The sequence below is a fragment of the Calidris pugnax genome, unplaced genomic scaffold (assembly GCF_001431845.1).
Source record: "Calidris pugnax isolate Ruff unplaced genomic scaffold, ASM143184v1 scaffold70, whole genome shotgun sequence".
NCBI classification, from domain to species: domain Eukaryota; kingdom Metazoa; phylum Chordata; class Aves; order Charadriiformes; family Scolopacidae; genus Calidris; species Calidris pugnax.
Window position 1 is genome coordinate 3,671,898 of NW_015090862.1, and position 27,496 is coordinate 3,699,393.

The window sequence follows — 27,496 nt, forward strand, 5'->3', positions numbered from 1 at the left end:
TTTTTTTTTTTTTTTTTTTTTTCCTGAAGTAAAGCAGGGAAATGGCCCATTACTGTTCATTTTTTTTGGTGTTTGAGTTGAAGCTCGCTGCTGAAATATTGCATAGGGGAACCAACGGAGATAGGTTCCTTCAGCTGCCTTCTGGAGGAATTTGTACTTGCTAGTAAGCTGTGGCTGTACTGGATGTTCAGTTTAATTCTGGAATTCTTAAGCAGGGAAAGAAGAGGTTTCAGAAATGGGATTGTAGCAGATCGAGATAGGAGCTCAGATTTTGTTCTGGTCTCATGCTTGTACCTAACCACCAGGTTGAAGAACTTGGTGCTTGTCATGTCGTTCCAGTAGATCCCAGTTGTCTGCAGGTATTGGTCTCTTGCTCTGCGGGAATCCTGAAACTCTATCTGAACTCAGAATAGCTGTTACCAATCTGCTGGACAAACTGAGAGAAAAGCAAGGCTACCACAGGGAGCTGTTTAGAAGGACGTGCAAACAGATCTTGCTCAGAGTTGAGAGGCAAAGGAGAGGAGCAGAGTGCAGACGGCCAGGGGAACTGCAGGGGAGGGGACTTTCCCCTTTCAGCTTTTTGAGGTTTTTCTCATTACTGGCTGCAGCACAAATTAGATTTTCCATAGGAAAGAAAATCTCTTTGGAGTGCTGAGTAGGTGTTCAGTCTGTTTGGATTTGAGGTCCTGTAGTACAGACTGAGATTTTAATTTTTTTTTTCCTTTTTTGTTAATTTGTTCATACAATCAAGATAAATTAGTCAGAGTGCCCTGCTGGAGCAGGATTCTGTACTGCAGATTTGAATGCTCTTTATATGTGGATTTCATTATTTAAAATTAACTTTACATGAATAGAGGAATTAATTGCAGTTTCCTAAATTTCCTTTGCTGCCACATTATACTGACACAATTATTTTGTCCCCAATTTTCATGGCCATGTAGTTAGCATAAATAAAGGTCCATGACAAAAAGTGGAATGGTAAGTGGATCAAAGGATGTGCCAAGTTGCTATGGATACTTATTAATGATAATTTTTTGTTCTCATTAATATTTAGGAAAATTCTTACTGAATCCTTGTGAAATCTTCCCCCTTGGAGACACTCAAAAGCTGTCTGGACAGGGTTTTGGGCAACTGGCTCGAGGTGGCCCTGCTTGAATTTGGGGGTTTGGACAAGACCTCCCCAGGTCCCTGCCACCCTCAACCACTCTGATTCTGTGAAAATGAGCAACGGAACACAGATGTTTAATATAAAAAAAGGATCTGAAATGTGTGAATATGATCATAAATAGTGAATTAAGCAATTTGGTGATGTGATATTGAAAAGTGAAAAAAAGGCCAGTGCAACTTTGGGCTTGATGTGCAGTCAGGCTTGGCATCAGCTGACCAAGGGGATAAAAGTCCTTCTGATACAGCTGCATCTGGAATATGCCTTTCACTTCTAGAAACCCCATGAGCTAGGAGATGAGGAATGATTAGAGGATGCAAAGGAAAACTTTAGGACTGATAGTCTAGAAATACTAACGTGAGAAAATAGCTGGAAATCTTTGTGGTGTGTTGTCTTGCCAATAACATGATTCTTCTAACTTCCTTTTGGCAAACAAATTACTCTGAGGGTGATATAATGCACGGCAAATGCTGAAAAGCTGTTGCAGCCAATAAAGAATATGACAGGAAATTGGAAGATGAGGAATTTATTTTGAACATCAGGAAAAATTTCCTGATGAGTTTGGGTGACGGGAGGAGGGATACAGGGAAGGAGAAGTGTCTCTGCTTAATCAGAGAATTGCACCCTGCATCAGCCTGCTGTTAATACCTGCCACCGTGCTCTGATGGCCTGGATGCCACCAGCCCTGAGTGAAGGTTACTGTATTTGTCCCACATGTTCTACACCAGTGCCCATACAGCTGTGTTCAGTTACTATTTTTCACATATAATGAAAACTAATGGCAGTTACGTAGGGAAGTTCTCTACACACCCAACAGCAAGAAAGAGGACAATTGCTGCCTTCATTTCAGAGCATGTGTAGGTTCCGTTGCCCACCTTCTTATGTCATGTCTCACAGAAGCTGTGCTCTGGCTGTACTATGAGTAGCACTCAGCTGTGTAGCTCAGTCTCTTTTTTTTTTTTTTAATTTAAATATAGTGTGTGTACTTGTCTTTGTACACAGTTTTGACACAAAACACCACAATGTCAGCCTACTAGCAATTAATACCCATGTTTTGGAGAACTAGATGTTGAAAGGCATTTTCACCAAGTAAGGATGATGAATTTAATAAATTTTTTTCCCAAGACTTATAATGGTATCAACAATTCAAAATGAAAAAACAACTCTTCAGATTGCCAAAGACTCTTCAAGTACTCAAATTATCTTCCGATTATATCTTACATTGATTTAAAAAAAAAAAAAAAAATTCCTCCCAAGAACAGCACTTTTTTGTCTTTTTCTTAAATTCCTTGCTCATTGTGAAGCTGGTTGAGGATTAACTCTGTTTAGATCTATGAAATACTCCTCAATAAATCATTTATTTTAATCTAAAAATGAAATACTATCTCTCTACTTTTTCAAGTGCTCTGCATCTGCTCCAGTTAGGTAAAGAGAATGGAAAGGCTTTCATGAATTCCTGTGGTATTTGTATCAGACCTGTAAAAGGCCAATATAAAGAAAAAAATTGGGCTTCTCTATAGAGCTGCCTTACTGTTTGAATTTTATGTTCTGCTCTCCTACCATATAAGATACTTGTGTTGATTTTTTCAGTGTGTTATGACTCGCAAAGCTCCACTGGCAAAAATGCTTGGCCTTGTCTCACCTAACTGCATCTTGGCCTAGATCCTTCCATATTCTGTAAAGAGAAATGAGAATTTTCATCTAATGTTTGGGCAAATGCTTAAGAGAGGGATGATCATACTTCCAGATGTGCGCCTTTTTTTTTTCCTTTTTTTTTTTTATCTGTAGAGGCAGTCAAGGTGAAATGCTTTAGACTTCTGATTTTTAGACATCTGAAAGTAGTTGAAATTAATCTCATTAGAAAACCTAATAGGAAAATGGATCTTCAGTTCCTTATGCAGGTAACCCCTTCCTGTCTTAAAAAGGTATATTTTGGTAATAACCAAAGAAAAAAAGTTGACAACTTTGTTGGTTAAATTCCTCCTACCCAAGCTGACTTCAGTGTTTCTTACATTGCCGAGGTAAATTCACCTGTATTTTGTTTAGAGGAACCAGAAAACCACTTTTTATTGTAGAGTCTATGTGCATGGGTGTTGCATGAACTTATTATTTTTGCGGCAAAAGCAGTTTTACACCAGGAGCTTGGCTAAGAATTACCTTTTATTCCCCCTGGGATAACAAACGATTTCAGAAACTAATGAATTTTGCTGACTACTAAACTAGTGTGAAGTTTGCAAGTGAAAACTTTTTCTCTGCTGCTATTACTTTATTTCCAAAAATATTTTTTCTTTTCCAATTTCTTATGTTACCTATTTCAATCATTGGAATATGTGTTTCAAAAGAGTGGGAATATGAGTGACAAGGAAGAAGGAATAGCTGCTGCAATGTGTTTTTTCACAAAAATTTCAATGGTTGGTTCCAGTTGTTTCAAAAAGTTTCAATGCCGTGTCTTCCAGAGTTGATAATGCAGAAGATCCAGTGTATGAGAGCTTGGAAGAGTTCCACGTTTTTGTCTTAGCCCATATTTTGAGAAGACCAATTGTTGTAGTAGCAGACACAATGTTACGAGACTCAGGGGGAGAAGGTAAGAGTTTTTCATTAGAAATTTATGCACCTATGTAAATTGAATCGATCGTAAACTATCACAAACAAAAGTCCCAGCTGGAACGTATCTGCTCGTTTATGGGATAACTGCTGCCTTTTTCTGAGAGAAAAAGGAAGAGCAGAATGATACTTAATCCATTTCTGTGAGATAAAAGTAAAAAATACAGGATAATGATGTTAAGTCTCACTGAAAATCTGTTCCTAGATATTTACTATCAACTTCATAACCACCAAATTGCAGAACACAATACAATTCTTACTGGCCGTTCTGGTTTCAACTGGGAATAGTTAATTTTCTTTCTAGTGATGGCTGTGAAAGGAATGACATTAATGAATACTGGGTTTAGTTGTTGCTAAGTCTTATTTACACTATTCAAGGCCATTTTTCAGCTTCCCATAGAAGAACAGAGAGCACAAGGGAACAGGCAGTGGAATATTCCATACCACAGACACCCGCTCAGTGGATAACTGGGGTTGGCTGGGGGGCGGGAATCCGCCATCGGTGCAGATTCACGGGGCAGTGAGAGTCGCCCATCTCATTATTATTGTTATTTTTCCTTTTCTGTCATTGTTTCTATTAAACTGTCTTTATCTCAACTCATGAGGGTTTTGGTTTTTCCCTTTCCCCTGCTTCCCATAATTATGTATAAACAAGTGTAGAATCTTTCAGAGGAAAGAACTTGGCCTTTACAGATGCAGCATCCCATTCAAATTCTACTTGTAGAATTCTTTTAATCTTTCCTTATCATTAATTTATATAGATACATATACAATGTGCGTGATGACATGTGTGTGGACTATAAACAAGTTTGTAAAGTTTCTTAGAGAAATCTGTTAATGCAAGTCATGAGCAGAGCATGTTACCAAGAGAACTGATGGTGTATTTACTGCTGATTGTTAGAAAACATCCTTCTACCTAGAAGTGTTACAGGAAGGCACAGAGCTGCATACGTGTGTGAGAATCATCACAATATTGTTATAAGACCTTAATATCTTTACTAGTAAGCAATTAGAGCAAGTAAAACATATGGAAGAGCGAAATGTTTTCTCTATTGTTCTCAGTATATTTCCTGACATTTTTATAATGAAATTTTACCTGTTATGACTATTTTCTGCATTGATTACTCCACTTTAGACTGCTGTCTTAAAGCTCTGAATATGTTGTAGCACAATTGTTACATACAATAGAACCAACATTGTCTGTTCTTTGACATAGTTTACAAAATAATAAATCTCATTTTACTCTGCAGCGTTTGCACCTATACCATTTGGAGGAATTTATTTGCCACTTGAAGTTCTACCCAACAGATGCCATTGCTCACCTCTTGTGCTAGCCTACGATCAGGCCCATTTCTCTGCTCTGGTTTCCATGGAACAAAAAGATCAACAGAGAGAACAAGGTATGCTACAAACACAGCAGCCCAGGGTACATAGTGAATACAATGCACAAAGTACTTTCTTCTTCCTGTAGGTGGGTTTACCTATCAGAAAGGAAACAATACGCACTGAATTTTATTCCTGTGTTCTTAAGAGTCTAAGTGGTCTAATCACAAGACCGGGAGCCAAGAACTCTTCAGTCTAATCCTTGGGCTGTCACTGTCTGTTTTGGCCACTTTGGCCTTTTCTGTCAGTTCCATGTATGTAAATAGGTATAATCATAGTTACCTGCTGTGCCTCTGAGTTCTTGAACTGTATTAATTTGGGTTAGTAAAGTGTTTAGAAGATTACATATGAGTCAGATTACTGTTGAAAATATATATAAAAGATCTCTCTTCTAATGTGCAAAATGCACTTTTCTCATTTAAAAACATTTAGTTGAAACATTTGTATCTTATCATCTTGCTGTCTTCTGTTGTACTTCAGAACAGTGACAACAAGGTCTGACCAGGTATTTCTGTGTCAAGTTTGAGCCACTGGGATTGGGGGTGGCAAGAGCTTCAGGACTGGGTTTGTTCCTGCATCAGGAACGGAGGAGCTACCTATCACCACCCTTATTTGGAAGACCTGTTTGCTCAATGATAAAAGGCTGTGAGATGAAGGCTTCTACGGAATATGAGTGACAAGGAAGAAGGAATAGCTGCTGCAATGTGTTTTTTCACAAAAATTTCAATGGTTGGTTCCAGTTGTTTCAAAAAGTTTCAATGCCGTGTCTTCCAGAGTTGATAATGCAGAAGATCCAGTGTATGAGAGCTTGGAAGAGTTCCACGTTTTTGTCTTAGCCCATATTTTGAGAAGACCAATTGTTGTAGTAGCAGACACAATGTTACGAGACTCAGGGGGAGAAGGTAAGAGTTTTTCATTAGAAATTTATGCACCTATGTAAATTGAATCGATCGTAAACTATCACAAACAAAAGTCCCAGCTGGAACGTATCTGCTCGTTTATGGGATAACTGCTGCCTTTTTCTGAGAGAAAAAGGAAGAGCAGAATGATACTTAATCCATTTCTGTGAGATAAAAGTAAAAAATACAGGATAATGATGTTAAGTCTCACTGAAAATCTGTTCCTAGATATTTACTATCAACTTCATAACCACCAAATTGCAGAACACAATACAATTCTTACTGGCCGTTCTGGTTTCAACTGGGAATAGTTAATTTTCTTTCTAGTGATGGCTGTGAAAGGAATGACATTAATGAATACTGGGTTTAGTTGTTGCTAAGTCTTATTTACACTATTCAAGGCCATTTTTCAGCTTCCCATAGAAGAACAGAGAGCACAAGGGAACAGGCAGTGGAATATTCCATACCACAGACACCCGCTCAGTGGATAACTGGGGTTGGCTGGGGGGCGGGAATCCGCCATCGGTGCAGATTCACGGGGCAGTGAGAGTCGCCCATCTCATTATTATTGTTATTTTTCCTTTTCTGTCATTGTTTCTATTAAACTGTCTTTATCTCAACTCATGAGGGTTTTGGTTTTTCCCTTTCCCCTGCTTCCCATAATTATGTATAAACAAGTGTAGAATCTTTCAGAGGAAAGAACTTGGCTTTTACAGATGCAGCATCCCATTCAAATTCTACTTGTAGAATTCTTTTAATCTTTCCTTATCATTAATTTATATAGATACATATACAATGTGCGTGATGACATGTGTGTGGACTATAAACAAGTTTGTAAAGTTTCTTAGAGAAATCTGTTAATGCAAGTCATGAGCAGAGCATGTTACCAAGAGAACTGATGGTGTATTTACTGCTGATTGTTAGAAAACATCCTTCTACCTAGAAGTGTTACAGGAAGGCACAGAGCTGCATACGTGTGTGAGAATCATCACAATATTGTTATAAGACCTTAATATCTTTACTAGTAAGCAATTAGAGCAAGTAAAACATATGGAAGAGCGAAATGTTTTCTCTATTGTTCTCAGTATATTTCCTGACATTTTTATAATGAAATTTTACCTGTTATGACTATTTTCTGCATTGATTACTCCACTTTAGACTGCTGTCTTAAAGCTCTGAATATGTTGTAGCACAATTGTTACATACAATAGAACCAACATTGTCTGTTCTTTGACATAGTTTACAAAATAATAAATCTCATTTTACTCTGCAGCGTTTGCACCTATACCATTTGGAGGAATTTATTTGCCACTTGAAGTTCTACCCAACAGATGCCATTGCTCACCTCTTGTGCTAGCCTACGATCAGGCCCATTTCTCTGCTCTGGTTTCCATGGAACAAAAAGATCAACAGAGAGAACAAGGTATGCTACAAACACAGCAGCCCAGGGTACATAGTGAATACAATGCACAAAGTACTTTCTTCTTCCTGTAGGTGGGTTTACCTATCAGAAAGGAAACAATACGCACTGAATTTTATTCCTGTGTTCTTAAGAGTCTAAGTGGTCTAATCACAAGACCGGGAGCCAAGAACTCTTCAGTCTAATCCTTGGGCTGTCACTGTCTGTTTTGGCCACTTTGGCCTTTTCTGTCAGTTCCATGTATGTAAATAGGTATAATCATAGTTACCTGCTGTGCCTCTGAGTTCTTGAACTGTATTAATTTGGGTTAGTAAAGTGTTTAGAAGATTACATATGAGTCAGATTACTGTTGAAAATATATATAAAAGATCTCTCTTCTAATGTGCAAAATGCACTTTTCTCATTTAAAAACATTTAGTTGAAACATTTGTATCTTATCATCTTGCTGTCTTCTGTTGTACTTCAGAACAGTGACAACAAGGTCTGACCAGGTATTTCTGTGTCAAGTTTGAGCCACTGGGATTGGGGGTGGCAAGAGCTTCAGGACTGGGTTTGTTCCTGCATCAGGAACGGAGGAGCTACCTATCACCACCCTTATTTGGAAGACCTGTTTGCTCAATGATAAAAGGCTGTGAGATGAAGGCTTCTATCTGTCTTTGCTCTGCCTGGGGGGAAGGCAGGCTTTAGAAAAATTCAGTGGAGTTTTGCTGTTAGGTATGAGTCCTCCTTTTTTTTTTTTTTTTTTTTTTTTTTTTTTTTTTTTTTTTATGCCTGCTGGCACTGCAGAGGTGTTTTAAATCCTTTATGAATGCATATTACCTGTAAAGTAAACATGGAACGTGTACTGGTTGTTGAGATCTCCTGAGTGAAGCTCATTTAGTGTCCTCCTTCCTAAAGAGTAGTTTAGAGACAGCTAAATATCCTTCATTTAATTCCCTATCCCCTTGTGCATTTCATCTGAGTTTGGATGTATTAGTCATTTTCCATACTTATGAGACAGTTAGTTGTCTTGTAGAACATGCCTCCATCTCTTTGGTCTTGATCCTTTTTAGGTCCAATTTCTGTTGGTGGTGGAACAAGACAACTTCTGGAGTAGGCAGAGTCCATTTCTTGCATTCTTACAATTGGGATCAGAATAGTATCAGTAGACTGACAGTAACCTCAGTTATTTCAGGCACATCTATCTGCCTTCACACAATACTTCATTATCACAGGTCTTACAGGAGCTGATATGCATGAATAATTTGACTGAATACAGAGAACTTACCTGTCTCTACAATAACTTTGCAGGTAGGGTAATCACCACCCACCAAACCTTGTGCTGTTGTGGCATCCTCTGTGACAGGGCTGTGAGGGACACTCCTGTTCAGCAGCTCTGACCCTGCCTTGTGCTAAAGTATTCAGTGATGCACCTTGATGCCACCTACTGAAATACTGCTAATATTACAGGTCGTATATTCCTGCTAATTACACACTGCAAGATCTTGGGTTTGATGACAAGGTCACATATTTGATTTCTCCTACAAGTGCTAGCAATAATGTTAAATATACTTCTTATGGTTAGAAACTGTCTTTCTGTAGGATTTTCCTATACCTGTAGCTGCATAGGAAATGTGCTGGGAGACAAAAAGCTACCAAATATCCAGCACACCTTCTGTAACATTTAATATTGGCTTTGTTCATGTGTAAGTTCCTCCAGGCTAACTACCAGGGTTGTTGAATCAAAACAGTATTTTTTTTTTGTGTGATCTGATTTTACATGTTTTACTGCAGGGCCCTGGATACACAGGCATCAGTTCTGTGGATCAGCAGAAAGCACTTGGCATTAGGTCTGGGATGAAGGGAATGGTTCAGCTTCCAGCTGCCAAACTGGTTGCTGTTAGAGGCTGCAGCAGCCTAAGAGCTCACACAACACCGCTGTTGTTCTTCAAATGCTGTGGCAGGAAGTAGATTGGCACAAGGATGCTCTAATAATGACTATTTTTTGTACCTTGTCAGCACAGAGATGTTGGCAGCAGCTTTGGCAGAGAGGAAGGAGAGCCAGAGTTGTGCGAGTTGGAAAGCAATGGCACAGGTGCCACGGTACGAGGCCAGGTTTTGAACTGTGAGGATGCAGGTGGGAGCTCAGAGCTACAGCCTGTTACAAGGAGCATCTCTGAGAGCCAGGCCGTGTGTGACTCCCAGTCATGGTACTGACAGCCACGTAGCTGGGTGTCAGGAGCACACTGAAGCCGTCTGAACTACTGTGTGTACGTACACACGTTTAGGCTGCCAAGAAGCTGTTTTGTGGAGGAGACAGTACGTCCTATATTTCTGAGACATATGGATGTAGTCAAATAAATGCTGATGTAAACACCTGGAGTTCTGCTTTGGCATATAATCGTTTATCAGATCATTTGGAGTACTACTGTAAATGTATATAAAGAGAGAAAAGATGCTAACGTCCTCTTGTCTGGAGAGGATTTAAAAAACATTTTGACATGTTATTTTTTGACCAGCACACAGCTGGCATTCTGATGGACGCCAAAGGCCCTCTTGTTTTGAAATCCACAACGTCCAATCAAAAACCTGTAAATACTCATCTATTCATGCAGGCTATATTTATGCAGATGTTTTGTAGTTTTGCTTATGGAAACAAAGACCAGTTCTTACATGACCCTAAGATTGCTTTGTTGAACTTGGAGCTTCCCACACTCCCGTGCTTTGCCCTGTCAGGTCAGGTGCTACCAGAATGGAAATGCTGTGTGGTAAACTTATACAGCTGCTCTCTTCTGAGTTGCCACCTTCTTTCAAAAAGTTGAGATACTGCATTGTAAGGTCAGTTGTAAATCCAGTCAGTACCTGCTAGTAATTCAGTTAATTAGCAGAATGTGTCTTTTCCTTGGGAAACACAATCAGTGAATTGTGTTACCAGCTATGCCAGCCCCTTTGTTGCAGTAATTTCATTGAATGGAGCAGAGTAAGCTCTCATATTACACCAATCAGTGTTAAAAAGTGTATTCAGTTGTCACCTCTCCTGTACATTTCTTATGCTTTTGTGCTTCATGAGCTCCTGCTTTACCATGTATTTTGAACTGCAGTTAGACTCTCTGCTACTTATTCACATTGAGTTTCTTTAAGGAGGTAAATTCTCTCACAATACTAATTTCTGTGACTGCATCCTACAGCAGTATCTGCAACTAAAGTTGATTAGTCTCCAGCTGTTCTGTACTATATTTGCAGTTAATATGGGGAAAATATTTCAAGAATTACTATTATAAGCAGTAGGGGACAACGTTTCGATTAAATTTTTAGAGGTTTGACCTTTTTATTTCCAGTCTGCAAAGATGAAAAAATATATATACTTTCTGCAGTTGTTGTCAAATTGTCTGAACCAAATACTGACCTCACCGTGTTACTCTAAAATGCAGATTAAGTTTCCTGCGTTCTGCTAGGTGAGGAACAATATTTAACCAAAAAATCCTGTACCTTTGTTTTGACAACATGTTTTCTGAACTGCAGAAAAGATTATAAACAGCCTATAACCAATACATGCAATCAGTTTTCAGTAAGTCAGTGCCAGATGTTTGGCTGATGCCTCCAGGTTCCTTTGCCCCCTGGCTTTGCAGGAATGAATACCTCCGCAAAGTCCTTAAGGTTTCCAGTACAGAAAATTAAATTCCTTGATTGGTTGTCAGAGAAGCAGCAGTGACCTGCCCCATGCTGAGGATCCCATCCAGTACCTAAACAGCCTTTATTTTATTTTTTTTCCTAATGAAATGGAAGCAAATTGCTGGCTTTAATTAAAGCTGACAGTGTTTTTCTCTTAGTTTCTTGCTGGTGGTGAATGATAGACACTCTGTAAAATCACACAGAGCATAAAGCAGAGTCATCAAGAGAGGTGTCAGAAGGCAGAGCCCCAGCAGAGAGGGGAAGGGAGAACAGCCAGAGCAGTTGGACAGCGGAGCTGGGACGTAACAGCAGTAATTTTTTATTTTTTTTCTTAAGGTTGGACTCAATGAGAGGTCCCTTCCAACCATGGTGATTCTCTGATTCTGTAATGGGCTTCTCACTATGCTCCTGACAGGCCTCCAACTGACCTCCTAACCCATATCTATGTTGATCTTTGCTCCTCAATTACGTTAATTCACAGTTTGAATCCAAAATCCCTGTAACTGCATTTTGCTTTGTTTCTTAATGCTGTTACCAATATATTTTTGTTTCTTTGACAGTGAAAAACAAAAAAGTACTAAACTGAAAAGAGAAAATAATTAACAAGTATGTGCATCTGTGTGAGAGACAGGCAGGAGTATTTCAACTTTTTATTGCTTTCTGCTATTCTAATGGTTCTGTCTCCAGGAAATGTTTATTGTGCATTACAAAATGGCAATGTTGTTCTCCCAGAGGTCTCCCCTCCTCCAGAGGTGACTATCTTTCACTCCAGGAGCAATCAGTGTATTAACCTCTCTCTCTCCTCTTCCCTTTCACAAACATCAAAATGGGAAAATGGAGCCTGGTATAAATCATTTGTGGTGCTCTGAATGAGACAATTCTGCAGCAGGCTCAAATTCTGCCCTTCTTTAAACCAGTTATGCTGCTTTTCACAGCTAATTAATTTTTTTGTTGTTTTTGTTCCCCCCACCTCAATCCTTGTTTCTTCTCTCCCTCAGCGGTGATCCCCCTGACTGACTCTGAACACAAGTTACTGCCTTTGCACTTTGCGGTGGATCCTGGGAAAGACTGGGAGTGGGGAAAAGACGACAACGATAACACCAAGCTGGCCAAGTAAGACCTTTTTGAAACCTTAGTGTTCAGCAGTAAAATGTCTTGAGCCGTACCTGATTGAAGCATTGGGAGAACTGCTGACAGAGAGGGCTTTGGTGATGTTCTCTGGTGGCATGGCATCTCTCCCTGTTAAGAAATATTGCTTTTTCTTTCAGGCTGTTTTTGACACTTTGTTCCCTTCTTTTTTTCCACCCTTAGTTTGATTCTGTCTCTTGAGGCAAAGCTTAATCTCCTGCACAGCTATATGAATGTAACGTGGATACGCATACCGTCTGAGACACGGGTAAGGTCACTCCCCCTCGCTCTGCCCAAGAGGAGAGGTGCCAGGCAGGGCAGGGTGCTGTGTGGGGCACTGCCTGGGCTGGCCAGTTGCCCAGGAACACCAGTGTCCTGGCAGCAGGGACAAAGTCACTCGTGGCTCACTGTCATTGCAGTCAGGCTTATACGTTTTCCTAGTTATTTGTTTTAATGACGCAGTTGCTTTTATTTTTTTGCAACTCCTACTCTGTTTTGGAATGTATTTTCTAGCTTAATCTTTCTGTAACTTATTTCAGCAGTCCACGTAGTTCAGAAAAGCCTTAAAATAGACCTTTTCTCGCCATTGTGTTCTGAGAACTTTGGCTTGCTCTCCTAATGCCACTGCTCGGTCACCACTCCCAAGTGCTTTCGCTTTCTGAGAATGCACTGGCACCCTGGGACGGCTCCCAGTTTAGAGTGGCTGACAAAAGGGCACAGACTGGCGCTGAACGGGAGCCCCATTCTTTCAGAAAGCTATTTTAGAGCTGCACTCAGCTGGCACCCAGTCAGCTGCAAATTTCTCTGCAAATGACATGGAATGGATGGAGGGGTTAGTCTGGAGGGAAAAGGTTGCTAGGAGAGGCTGGAGGTGATTTAGACAGCCTACACAGATGGGATTTGAAAGGAGGAACAGAACACAAAAGGAGAAAGCATTTAACAAGCTGCAAGAGGGGGGAAAATGCATTTTTCTACAGTTTCTACAGTGGTAACTACCACATCAGAAAAAGGAGAGGGAAAACGGTCCTGTAGTCGTAAACAGTGAGCCTGAAACTCGTGGGACCTGGGTTACCTCTCCCCACTTTGCACTTGCCACGTGAGTGTGGTCAGGTCACTCCAGCAGTTGCCTCCTCCTCTGCCAAGCTGGGGTAACAGCTCTGCTCCCGACCGGGTGATGGGGGCTCAGTGACTCCAGAGAGAGAGGACAAGGAAGTGCCCAGGGACAAGAAGCAGGAGTGCATTTCTATAGCATTTTTATACTGGGAGTATATACATCTCCAGAGCTTTTTTTTTTTTTTCTCTGAATCCTTATGGTTAGTTAAATGTTCTGCGTTTATCTCTAGCAGATTTTAGCTTCATGATGCCTGAAAGCAAGACTAAGTCTTGCAGGAGTAAATGAACAGAGCCACGTTTTAAAGTATCCTAGGATCCTTACTGCATTTTCAAGAAAGATGTTTTATCACCTTACCTAAAATATAAGGTGGAACTCTGACTTCTGACACCAGTTTTGTCTGCATTTTATTTCCAGTAAGAATGAATACACCTCATTGTATTCCTCAGTCTACTTACTGAAGTTTAGAGTTTAATATTACAGGCAAGATGTGTAGCCCTGGTGCATCGTACCTTTGATTTTCACGCACCAGAGACCTGAACGAGGAAGAAATTAATAAGTTGGGGTTTGAACAAAAATGACGTGTGAAATATTGCTGCATACAGGTTTGTGTGCCACATCCCCCTCTCAGCTTTCAGCAGAACCTCATTTCCCTTCCACCACGATACCAGTTTCTCTGTCTCCCCAGCTGAGAGGCAGCCTGTACCGCATGGAGGGGCCGGTCTCTGTCCGCAGGGAGGCTGTGCTGCAGCCCTCCCCTCAGCGGGAGCACTGACTTCCATCTCCCCATTATTCAGACACTGATTTTCAGAGAAACTCTGGGGGAATGACCTCTGTTCTGCAAACGTGCTTGAAATGAGCCAAAAGCTACTGTAGGAACAAGCAAGATACATAGTCAGCAGAGCCAAATAAGCATTATTTGGTGAAGAAACCAGTTGAAGGTGTCAGTGCATGAATTAAGAAGTACATTTAAAATCAATGCCAGATTCTATATTGGATTTGGGTTTGTTTTTTTTTTTTTTGCACCAAGTCCCTGTATAAAACTGATTTTGCAGTATCTAATTGTAATTACTTTTCCATAGCAGGCCCCTTTGGCTCAACCCGAATCCCCTACAGCTTCAGCCGGGGAAGATGTTCAGTCTCTGGCTGACTCAATGGACTCAGACCGAGATTCCATCTGTAGTAATTCCAACGGCAATAATGGCAAAAACAGTAAAGAAAAAGAAAAGGACAAACAGAGGAAAGATAAAGACAAAAACAGGACGGATTCAGTTGCCAATAAAATAGGAAGCCTCAGTAAAACCCTGGGAATTAAACTGAAAAAGAATATGGGTGGTCTCGGAGGCCTGGTGCATGGCAAAATGAGCAGAGCCAATTCAGGGAATGGGAAAAATGGTGATGCAGTAGAGAAAGTCAAAGAGAAAAAGTCGAAGTCTCGAAAAGGCAGCAAAGAGGAATCCGGACAGTCTGCGAGCACTTCTCCATCTGAGAAGACCACTCCATCTCCGACTGACAGAGCCAGCAACTCGCCCGTTGAAAAGGTGAACACTAAATCCTTCCCTGACAAGCAGTCTGACCCATGGAAGTACAGCACTGACGTGAAACTCAGCCTCAATATTCTGAGAGCTGCCATGCAGGGGGAACGGAAGTTTATTTTTGCTGGCCTTCTTTTGACCAGTCATAGGCATCAGTTCCACGAGGAGATGATAGGCTATTACCTGACCAGTGCACAGGAGCGTTTCAATGCAGAACAGGAACAGAAAAGAAAGGATGCTGAGAAAAAGGCTGCACTGAATGGGCCATCTAATGGGTCATCTAATAGGAAACTGGAGCCAGAAGCATATTCAAAAGAAAAATTAGAAACATCTCCTCAGGATAGGGCATCACCCGTCTTGCCTCAAAGCCATACGACTCAACTGGTTTTAAAATTTAAAGATCGCACTAGTCCCACTCCTGGGTCATTTTCTTCGCCTACTAATGGTGCTAAGAAAAGTGGACCCATCCCGGTATCTGCCCACTATAGCCATACGCCACCCGTTCAAAGGCAAAGCGTCATCCATTTGCATGATGTCAACTCCAAGCCATCGAGCTTCCAAGACGATACCTACAAGCCAGTGGTTGGCACCTTAAAAACCTGTGCCACCTATCCCCAACAAAACAGATCGCTGTCTTCTCAGAGCTATAGCCCAGCCCGGATATCCGGTATCCGTACGGTGAACACAGTGGAATCGCTGAGCTATGCCATGCCCACGGAACACAAGTCTCAGACATACACAAATGGATTCAATACTGGAGATATCAGAGACTGCTTAGAATATGCTGATGAGGATGCTCCTCAGACCTGGTTGAACAATGATAAAAATCAAGGCAGAAGCACAGTTTGCCCAATATATTCCATCCAGCAGAACCGCTGTAAGAAGGAGAACTGTTCCTTTTATGGTCGTCCTGAGACTGAAAATTACTGTTCATACTGCTACAAAGAAGAGTTAAAACGCAGGGAGAGAGAAAGCAAGGGACACCGGCATTGAGGATTCTTCCGTGACTACTTAGTTTTACCATTTTCTTACTTACAAAGTAAACAGTGTTGAATTGCAGTAAAAGGAATCCTTAAAAAAAGAATAAAGGATTGATGAGTCAATAGTGTCTAGCTTTTCGCTTTTCCGGGGCAATGAGGAAATAACAGGATTAATTTATCATAAAAAAAAAATATTATTTTCCATTTTGTCAGTGTCTTTTTTACATATACTGGTAAGCTGAAGGGTTGTTTACTCCTTTGTCAGTGCTGTGTATATGTTTGGTCAAAAATTTACTAATGGTGCCTGAATTTACACTGACATCACTCAGGTAGTAGAACGATAGGGGAAAGTCATAATACCGGAGATGTGGTGTTGTAGTAGGGTAGTATCTGCCTTGTAGACATTTGAGAATCTATAGCTATTATGAGAGTATTTTTTCCTCAGTAAAACCTAAATTTTTCATAGCCTTTTTTTTTCATGAGGGTAGTGATTTTGCGTACTGCACATTTCTAACATGGCAGCATTACTACTAATGTTTGTACTCATTTTAGTCTGAAGTTGAATGATGCTGAGAAAATGGGAGTGAAAGATCTCAATTCATGAGGGCTGTAGCTCTTCCTAATTTAAAATTCTTACCAGTTATTTCTACATTTCCATAAAACGGTAGACAAGCCACTTTTATTTGTACTGAATTTTTACACTGGTTTTATAAAAAATACATAATGACTGGCAAGACTTCATATCACAAAAACCACCACATAGGTTAGTTTTGGGCACCTGAATTTCAATATTATTTTCATTGCTGTTAAAATTGAGAGAAATGTGAAAATAAATTATAAAAATTGTATTAGATTTGGAAAATTTTACGACCAGCTAGGAAATTTAGGATCATTTTAGAGCTGAATGAACTGCTTGTCAAAGCAAATGTATTGCATCGATTCCCTTTGCTGTTGCATTAATTTAATAATAATTTATTTATTCTTTTCTTAGCATTACCAGTTGATAGTTGTTGCAAACATAACTACTTGTGAGCCTTTCTTGAAGGCTGCTGGCTCCACCTATTTCTGACTCTTCTAGAGTGAGTTATGTACCTACCAAGAGGTTCCCAAGCGGCTATAAAATACCTCCAGTCTGAATGGCAACTCCTAGCACAGATTTGCACAAGTCTGATATCCAAATACTTATGTAACTAGTTGCAATAGTTTTGAAAATAAAACTTGACTCATAGAAACATTTCTGTAAAGCAGACACAGCAAATACTGTTGAAGGAGATGTATGGCATTAGGAGGTTTTCATGAATATAGTGCTTGCCAGTTTTGCACCCCTCTGCCATCAACTGGCATGATGTATTAAGAGTAGATCTTTAGTGCTTTAGCGTTGTTACACTTATAAGCAACAGCTCATTTACTGTCTACCTTCTTTTTTTTTTTTTCTTTTTTTTTAAGAGCTCATTTTCCACAAATAGGTGAAGAATAACCTTCAAGACCACTTACTCTGCCAGTTAAAGGTGCAGAAAATGATTTCTGCCTTATTCGTTATGGAATAGCACTTTTCTGGCCTGCACAGGGAAGATTCTTTGCCAAAGAGTCTTTGTTCCTGATTCTTTTCTGCCGTACCCCGATTTTTATTCTTGACATGGTGGCAGCATTTCACTTGCCTGCAGTTCATCCTTGTTAGCCCTGAAACTGAGCTTAAAGGAGCCCGTGAAACAAGATACAGAAACCTATGCTGATGTGTACTGGCTTTCAGGAAAAGCACATAAGTTTTTGCTAATATCCCACTGAAATTTGTGGGACTGAGCACATACTCTAAATTGATAATAGGTTTTCTGCTGAACGCGAGGTTTAAAGAATAGTTTCAAAAATAAATCTGTTGGCCACTCCTAGAAAGTCATGGCCTTTGCCGTGTTAGCTGTTCCATGAATCCGCACCCGTACTTTGTATTTCGTGCTGTATTCTGAGCATACACTGAATGGTACTGAATTTGCATTCCTTCATTAAAGGTAAGGACTGGTATGCGTAATGAGAGGTTAAAACTCCATGTCACCTCTGTCCTGAAGGTAAGCACATTCTAAACCCCCTGTCTCCAGCTGTGTACCCTGGTCAGCAGTGTCCTTTTTTGGTTAACTCTTGTGATTACATGTAAGTTCTTATTGCCAAAGAAATCTGTGATTGCAGATTATGCTAAACCAAGCCAGATCAATTTAAAACAAATTAAATATCATACTTGATTGTATTTGTTGTCGAGGCTGAGAAAACTGACAGGACAAAACTTCATGAAAAAAATAAATATTTAAGAATTCTTAGAGCATTAGAGTAGCAGTAGCATTTGATACTCTGAGAATTGCTTCTATGTAAAATTGTGCTTAAGAAATATTACATCAGCAGCAAAGTACACCAGCCCATGTATTTAAGTCAGTTGTATCCTTTCTAAATGAGGAAAAAAATGACAGCACATATGTAAAAATAAGCAATTAGCATAAGAATTTGCTGTTTCCCCTTTTTCAAAAGAGTTGTTTCTAGTTTATGTTTTTAAGATCTACAACTTGAAAGAGTTTTACAGCTGGTCAATATTTAGACAAATTGTTCTATTTTAAATTATTGAATAGATTGTACCTGTATGTTAGATTAATTTGAATAATTAATTAATTGTATTTGGATAATTATAGGCTTGACTGTATGGAATAACAAACTTCAGTGTTCAGCGTTATCCTCAAGTCACTCAGATATTTCCATAAATAGTTGCCACTACTGGATTGCTCATTTTAAAATATCTGTTACATGAAACACGTTTCAGTTGTACCTGCTGCATGCCTACAAGGCAATTTGCCAGTTAAAATCTACCCATCTTTTCCTACTAGTTGTCCTTTTTTTCTGAGCTATTTGTGGCAGTTGTCTGAAGGGGATACCGTAGTTGGTATTAACAGCCCAGACATACAGATGGAATGCCTCCTCCTGGAGAAGTGACTGTCCTATTAAAAGAAGAGTCTAGATATAAGAGGAAATTTTCTACTTTTTTTTTTTTTTTCAAAGAGAATTGCAAACTGCTCATGAGTTGCGTTCACTAGCACTGAAAGAAATTATGTCGTTCCTTAGGTAGGTGTGAGAGGGAATAATCTTCAACTGTGAGTTTCTGTTGCCCTAGATGGCTAACCTTTGACTGCTCTTCTCGCTCATTTTTCCTTACATTGGAAGCTCATGTAGCCACAGGCCAGCAAGTCCTTTCTTGTGCCTGATCTGCCGTCTCTGTACCTTTCAGAGCTCATTAGAGTTATTACTTAGTCCCAGTTGTACAGAAATCGTTTTGGGAGGACTGTGTTAATTTCTTCTGTTAACTCAAGTGGCTGAAAAACACATACATATTTTTGCATTTGCTTTTTTCCCCTCTCTTCTTGATAGTGATTCAACAATTACCACTGTTGTCCCGATTTCAAAAGTACAGACTAAATCCTGGGTAGGCTAGGCCTTCCTCACATAGATCCCAAATCACCAGGAGATATTTAGGTTGGAGGAAGCTGGGATGTTTTAATGTGTGAATGTGCAATTTTTCTAATTTAAAAAAGGCTTAAACCTATTATGCAATTTTTTTATGTTGTTCATAAACTCTGATACAAAGGTCTGTTCGTAACAGAGGAGGCCTGTAATACATAATGGGTTTCAGTCACACTTTATATTAAAGTTCCATTTTAAATGCTTTATAAAGAGTTGTTAAACTATTGCTAGACTTTACAAGTATTTTTTCAGATGTGGGTGTCAGTTGTAGCACATGGCTAACAAGCAGCTCATTCAGAAAAAGGTGGTGTAGATTATCAAAAGTAATTTAAGATACTTTGGATTTTAAAACAATTGATTAACCTTTTGTCATTATGGTTCATTGAGTTTTATAAATGCAATGGAAATATAGTGTGTGACCAGTTTTTTTAGCCATTAGTTTCTTCTTCCTAAGTCAAAGGTAACCTTAAAGGGATCAGTGAAAGAAAGATGCTGTACTTGGAGAGGTTTGTGTTGCTTGTTTCTTAAGAAATCTAAATAGGCCAAGTGAAGTCTCCAGAGTTGTCTTTTTTAAATTGCAAAGCTGGTGATGTGAGCAGTATGACTCGATACAGACAGCATTGAGGAGGGAAGCTTTTTGTGGATTTGCACAGTTGGACTGCAGATCGAATCAGTCTGAGGCAATACCAGTCCTTGCACATACAGGCAGATTCAGGGTTATCTACTCCTCGTGTGATGAATGTGTAGATATCAAAAAAATGCACAGCACAGATCTGACAAATACTGCCCTCTCACTCTCTGACTCTGCAAACAGTTACACTGGTGCTCAACTTCACTAATATCAATAGTCTCCCTGACATCAAGGAGACTACTTGTTTTCAGAAACTTAACACAACTGTTAAGAAAAAGTATAAAAGTTTGTGGGATGGAGGCCTGAGCCTTTAGCCAGTGTTTGTTCCCCTCAGGCTGCCTGACCTCACTCTTCCAAGAGGAGAACTGATGAGAATTTTGCCTGAGGAGCAGAGAGCCTCTGTGGGCTAGATCTGCTGTCCTGAAACCTGCGGGCAGAATCCCATTAGTAATTAGTAATGGGGCCTTAAACCGGGTGCTTCATGGACACACAGAACCCTGGCAGGCTGGAGGTGAAAGGAAAGCACGGGCAAGTGAAGGGAGTAAGGTCTCATAGCACTGAGAATGTTTTGCACAGGTGAAACCCCGTGTGTTAATAGAAACCACAATAATCTCAAATAAACATAGGTCCAGAGAAGCAAAATAACTGATGCTGATTGTAGATGGCTTTTCAGCTTAGTGTATTTTAAGTCTCTGTCAGTGTATTTGAAGAGTATTTGTTTTAGGGTATGGCAGCTTACGCAGAGGATCACCAAACAGTATATAGCATAGAATTTAAATTATTTCAGTAACAGACACTAGTATCTATTTTAATTTGCACATTAATTTCCAGTGTATATGACTAAAATACTATATTGTTAAAAATGAGAGGAAAACAACACAAAGGTGTTTGTAAGTATGTTCTGTTTGTAGATTTAAGGCTGTATTATGTTGGAATTTTACAAGCCAAGTTTAAATTGTAATATAGAAATTATTTTTATATTATTTTGAAAATATGCTACAGAGCAATATTTTGCGCCTTTATTATAAACAGGGTCATCATTTTAGTAGGTTACCTTCAGAAATGCTGGTAGATATTAACCATGAAAAGAAAGCTTTGTAAATGTACTTGTTGTTTCTAACTGCTCCGTCTGTTGTGCAGATCTGTATCTAATGCGAGTTGAATATACAAATTTTTTTTAATTGAAAAGCTTTAAATTTTTCTTTATATATTTTGGTACAACACTATCCCTCTCTATTTAATTCTACTCTTCTTTCCAGTCCCTACCAATAGCTACTTTTATAAGCAGCTTCTGAATAAACACTCATCTGGAAAGTTTTCTTACCAAATGAAACATTTCCGTACAGATATTGATTGACTTGGGACATTCATAAGACACCCTGAATCCATTGGAGTAATACTACTTTGCTTTTTTTTAAAAAAAAAAATAATAAATCAGAGACTTATTATTCCTTCAAAATGAAAATCAAGAATGAATAACCAGTGCAATCATTTAGCATCTGTGGGAAGAGAATCACTCTAGATCATAGAAATGTCATCCTTTAACTGGCAGATACATTGTGTTTTAATATATATCAAATATGCATTAGCTTCTTGCAGATTCAATTGTTCAGATTTTATTTCTTCATAGTTCATTGTACTATACATATCAATTACTGATGAACCATGCAAAAAAGACTTTGCAAACTAATGCATATGTTAAGTCAGGAGTCTCTGTAGTTTTTGAAATTCCATAACTTCTGTGGTTCAGTTTGTTGGGGTTTGTTTATTTGTTCCAGAATTACTATTAAAGTATGTACTGCAACCAAAATTATCAAATCTGGACGCCTAATGTTAAGATTCTGCATCCAGGTTTCTCCTAATAAATCGACTGGTTTTAAGATGTACTGAGCATCAATTTCTGTGGGAGCAAAAGCTCTTTCTTGGTTTCAGAACAATCAAGCGAGCGTTACTCCAACACATATTCAGGGCTCTTCTTGATTAGTCTATGCTTCTTTTCAGTCAATGGAATTTCCATTTTCTCTTTAGTGATTTTTCCATCTGTGAACAAATAATTGGGCTTATTCATAAAGTGATTGCTTGAATATGGAGAGACTTGCCTTGTACCAAAACACCATATAATTGTTTTACTGTTGCATTCTTAATGGGGCTAGTGTATGCCACTGATTTTGGGGGGATTGAGACTTTTTCATGGATATCATGATCATTCTGTTTTGTTTGGGTTTGTTTTTTTTCCTCTCAAGTGAGTATACTGTTCTGATTGCTGTTTTATCTCCCATTTACCTGAATGCACGTACTGTACCAAGAGAATTGAAATGGCTGATGCACATTTGCACTGTGGAACATGTGATATGGGTAAAAGCCACCGTGTTCCAAACAGCCTTAAAATTACGACTCTCTGGGGACTGAGAGTCACTTAACTGGATGCAGCCTCTGTCCCGCTTCCTCGTTTAACCATGACTGTAAAATACTCCAGCCTGCTGTAAGTCTACCTAACTGCATGCCCAGCCATCTGAATAACCTCTAATCCTAAAAAATTTTACTTTAAAAAATTGTAATTCTTCGCTCAGTGTCAGCGTGTCAGGAAACCATTGTCAATAGAGGAAATAGGGGTAGAACTAGAGAGAGAGCGGTAGGTACTAGAGTAACCATGGCACCAAAATACTAAAAAGAGGTAAAACAGTTAAGATGTATCAAAAACTATTTCCTGTCAAGACTGGGAGCTTTTTAGATCTTCCTGTATTCTGGGGAGACAGAGAAATGTTGTTTTGCCATTCATCTCTGCATCTAATGTAGCCTCTTACTCTGTTGCAGAGTTTGCCATTGGGGAAGAAGGGAGAGAAAAATGGCAAGTTTTCTTAAATAAAGCAAATTTTACTTGAGTGGCAGAATCATCTGAGATGGCAGAAATGTGATCCAGTGTTAGAACTGAACAGTGCCTGACTCCTGTGTGCTGGATGTGTATCTCCTTTTCATTTTGCCCCTCTCCAATGCTGTTTAAACAAACCATAGGGGAAGTGTAAGCTGGTATGACAGTGACCCAGTTCTTCCTTTGTTCACATGCAAAATCAATGTAAATACGAAAGTGGATTTACACTGGAGTTACACTTTCGCTCTCATGCCAACTGGGAGGTAAAAGCCACATTTTTAGGTAAATCCCATGTAACTTCTTTGCCACAGAATAACATTAGAACCCTTGGGACAGCACCTTTGCCTGATGAAGGCTGGCAGTCCATCAGGAGCTGGGAGCCATGGCCAGCCCCAGCCAACACAGAGCAAGCCTGGCCACTCTTGCCTTTAAAACAGACACAGTTCACCCTGGCCCCGTGGTGTCTAAACAGTATCTTTGCAGTCAAGATGAAGTGGAACACTGCCTTGTTGTCATTGCCTCCAGGTTTAAGTAACACGAAGCCTCTTCCCCATGTTTTTGGTTAAAATACCCAGGAGATGTGGCAGCAGAACATGGCATCTTGGGCTCAGAGAATGCCCTGCATCTCCTTGTAACGGGCTTGCAATCAGGTATGAATTGAAACACAGCCATGCAGGCGTGGTAGACGCGCTCTCGTCTTGAAACTTTGCAAATTGTGTGCACTTATGTTTTAATACTAACAAAAATTAAGCAATGATTTTATTTTTTATTTGCTCAAGATTCTGAGTACTGTAAATATGGTCTTTGTATAATGCACACAGTGCATGTACAGTACAAAAAATGCTTTTCCCTTGGAGCTGCTCAAGGAGCTTTGCATGCACATATCAATCTCTGCTCATTCACCACAAACCAAGGAGAACAAGCGGGATCTAAGCTGAGATTAAACAATGAAGGGAATTAGGCACATAGACCTAAGGGGCTAGGAGTTCCCAAACACAGTATTCCAGGCCCGCTCTGATAGTTTTGTATAAAACTCTGTCCCAATGATCTGGATTAGGTTTGTTCTCTTTCCTGGGGAGGAGCAATTACTTCTGTCTCTTTTCCAAGCCCATTGCTCTTACCGTGCTCGCTCCTTGTTGCGTTTGGAATGTCAGTCTTACCAGGATTCAGCTGTGAAGCAGTTTTTCAAACCTGCATAAAGATCTTGTTTTCTTATTGGAGCCCTTCTAGAGCTTTATTTTGCATTCAATTTTAAGATATAAAATACTGTTATAAACTTTTCATAATGCCTTGAAGTTGACTGTTGTGTGGCTGAAAGACTTTGTTCTCCTTGGAAGTCCTCATTCTTCCTCATTGATTCTTGTGACTAACATTCTTGTATGGAAAAAGTTGAATGAAACATTGAAAATATCAATGCTGTTTACATGTATTTCTGCCATTCGGTGTATTTTACCTTTTTTTGTTACAGAATCCTGTGTTGTTAAAACCCAATGCCTCTCAGATTAGGGCAAATCTTGAAGGACAGTCTGAATTATTATACACAAAAGGTATATGTAGCTAATTGATTAGAACTTTCCTATTACTATTGTATAATGTGCGCTCCCCAAATTGTTGGTACATCTTTTTTGCTACTGCTAATATTTTTCGTGTTCTCTTTCCTTAGACAAACTCTAAAGCTCTTTGTCCTTAAAGCCTGTGGTAGATTTTCCAATAAAGAAGATTTTACTTCCTCAGTTCAGTTTGCATATAGAGTGGCTTGTCTCCCCAAACAAGAATTAAAATAACACAGATGCCACACCCTTAGTTTACAGAAGTTCATTTACTCATTAACTGAGGGTCTCTTTTCAATTATAACCAAAGCTAATTATACAAAGTTTAAAAAAATCAGGACAGGTAATGTGACTCTTTCTAATAACCTAGCAAACTCAGCATTTTTGAAACCGTAGAAATGTACAATAAATGTATTTGTACTTGAAGTCCATATTTCAAAGAAATATAGTAGTTGGCTCTCACCGGGGCTTAAGTAAATGTTAATACGGAATAAAGCAAGTCTCACTGATTTTTGTTGGCTAAGAATTCAACTTCTTGGTAGTCATACCATCCTTCTCATTTTTCAGAGTCTGAGTTTCTTGTTGTCTTCTATAAATTTATACTATTTTAGAAAAGATTGATTTAGGATTTAAATAAACAATATAACAAATATATCAGAAATTTATTTAAAACTGAAGTGACTTTTCAGGTTTCTCTGTATTTGACCATTTTCATGCAAAACTTTTATCCCGTATGAAAGGAGTGAATTTATCTTTTCCCATTGCCTTCCCTGTTCATTATTTAAGGATGTGATTGGTTGTAGTCACTTGTCTGCAAACAAAACAGTTCATCATTTTTAAGCTTACTACCATATCATGTTTAAATCCATCATTCAAAAGAAATGAGCATTAATTAACATTAGAAGATAATGAGTATTTTTTGTTGTGAAAAGTGTGAGTTCTTGAGAACCTTTTCTACATGCAGTTTTCATTCAAATTCAATTAAAATGTCATTTTTAATCTGATCCATACTTTGACAAAGATGATGTGTAAGAGCTGTTTTTAGCAGTGGGATTGTTACTTTGTAAAGTATTAAAGCACTAAACCAATTTTTGCAATAGGTAGTAAAACTTGCTTTTGTTTTGAAAAAACTTCCAGTTATAACTGTCGCACTTTTTATAGCAGAACTGTATTTAATTTCTTTCTTTTATGAAAGATTATTCAAAGTAACTGATAGCTCTGTAATCTGTGTGAATTGGCTTCTCCATTATTTGAAAGGGAGAGAAGCTATAATGCCTATTCAATAAAATTAACTTATTTCTAAAGTATCTGTTTGCTTGAATTCTTGTGTGTGCTTTTTGTACTCGGCGCTATGCTGGGGAAATGCTGAAGCCTAGAAAAGCAGCAAGGGGCACGATGCAGACGCGGGGGGGGGTGTTAATTGGCTCATCATGAGCTTTTGTCTGCTGCTGTACATTTCACTCAGGTTGATATCAAGATTACTTTGCATAAATTGGGTAACTGAGGCCAAAGCCAGAAATTGGGCGCTGCCGGGCCCGTTTGGCTCTGGTTTGTGTGGAGCACTCCTCGTCCCCTGGCTCCCTGCGCGCAGGGACAGCTGCTGTGGCACAGCCCAGGCCGTGACTGTCACTGCTCCTCGGGAGACCTATGCCCAAGCCATGAGGTGGCAGACAGGGTATTTGTCAAACAGCTGTTTTGACCTACAGCGTTTCTTTAGAGAAATCCCGAGTGGTGAAGAAGTCATGTTAACACGTGGGAAGTTGTGCCAACAGTTAATTAGCCATTTTTATAAAAACTTCTGTTTCTAACCTCACTCCAGCTTCTGCCTTTGGATGTCATTTCACTCCTGACTGACTGAGGAGGTGACTGTTGCCCTGGAATTGCTTCTACCCTCTGGCGGGGGCATCCCATACCCCCCTGTGTCAGGCTAAGCAGCCTGTGCTGTCCAAGGCTGCTGCAAACGCCTATTTACTTTGGGAGTGTAAGGTTTCTCATGCCTGTTCTTCAAGTATCCTCCAGCCTTTTAACATCTCCCTTGATCTGTGGAACCTGAATGAGACTCAAATCTTTTTTTTCTGAAATACACTCCAGCTCCAAGAAGTAGAATTAGACAGCATCTTCTGAATTAGTCTCCGATTCTATAGAAGAACTTAACAGTGTCTGCATTTCAGTAGAAATTTATTTCCCGATTAAAATTATTGTATAGTTTATTCACAAAAGATGTCTTTGGTCTTTCTGGCCCTAAGATGTACACGCAGCTCTCATTCAGCTGCTCTTTGACCTAGTTTTTTTCAGAGTCCTTGGTTTCCTGAGCTGGAGTCCTCCGTCTGGTGAGTATAGCTAATTCTTGGGTTTTTTTCCTAAATGTCTGAGTTAATTCTGATGATATCAAAAACACTTGTACCCAGTTTACTGAGCAAGCCAGATTACTCTGCATTAGCATCCAATAATTTAATCTCCTAATATTATTAATAATTCCTTTAAGCATTTTCCCCGGGTGATTGATAAAACTATTAGTTAGTGTAGGGCTGGCCCTCCCTTTAGACAGTGGATTGGTGATTAATTATATATCAGTTAAACCTCTAATATTTTCAAGTCATTTTAAAAAAAAGGCTTGAAAGGGCCTATTTTTTATAATGTAATACTGATTTTTTTATTTTTACCCTTCTTTCATTCTTGCTTCAAGTTTTATATCAACCATTTTATTATTGTGCCTGTTTTCACAGCGTGTTTACCTTCGATAGTTGCTGTTTAACATCATATTGAATTTGAATTGGGGATGAATCAGACAGTAAAATAATTCAGGGGGGAGAAAAAACATCTTTGAGCATGTTTACCTGTTCTGCAGATCTCAAAGATGTCCATCTACTAATGTGCCAACCTGCCACTAGGATTTTCTTTCTTCCTGGTGCAAACATACTGTACCTAAGGAGAGAAGAGAAGGCCAGGGTCAGCACCCCCAACTCAGCCAAGGTTATGGACTTGCTCAAACCTGTGCATTTGCTGAATCTTTTTCTTAACTGGCATGACTCATTTCTAGGCATATGGCTCTTAAATATAAGGACACTGTAAACTTTC

General features: G+C 39.2%; 1 protein-coding gene across 1 annotated transcript in view; it reads left to right on the forward strand.

Moving 5' to 3' along the window:
- The window catches only part of OTUD7A (OTU deubiquitinase 7A), a 91,360-nt gene extending 65,635 nt beyond the window's left edge, over window positions 1–25,725 (forward strand). The window contains exons 10-14 of the mRNA XM_014944614.1: window positions 3,622–3,749; window positions 5,020–5,169; window positions 12,121–12,235; window positions 12,434–12,518; window positions 14,444–25,725. Coding sequence (XP_014800100.1) covers window positions 3,622–3,749; window positions 5,020–5,169; window positions 12,121–12,235; window positions 12,434–12,518; window positions 14,444–15,889 — 1,924 coding nt within the window. The 3' untranslated portion in view covers window positions 15,890–25,725. The remainder of the gene's footprint in view (window positions 1–3,621; window positions 3,750–5,019; window positions 5,170–12,120; window positions 12,236–12,433; window positions 12,519–14,443) is intronic.
- Window positions 25,726–27,496: the final 1,771 nt, after the last annotated feature.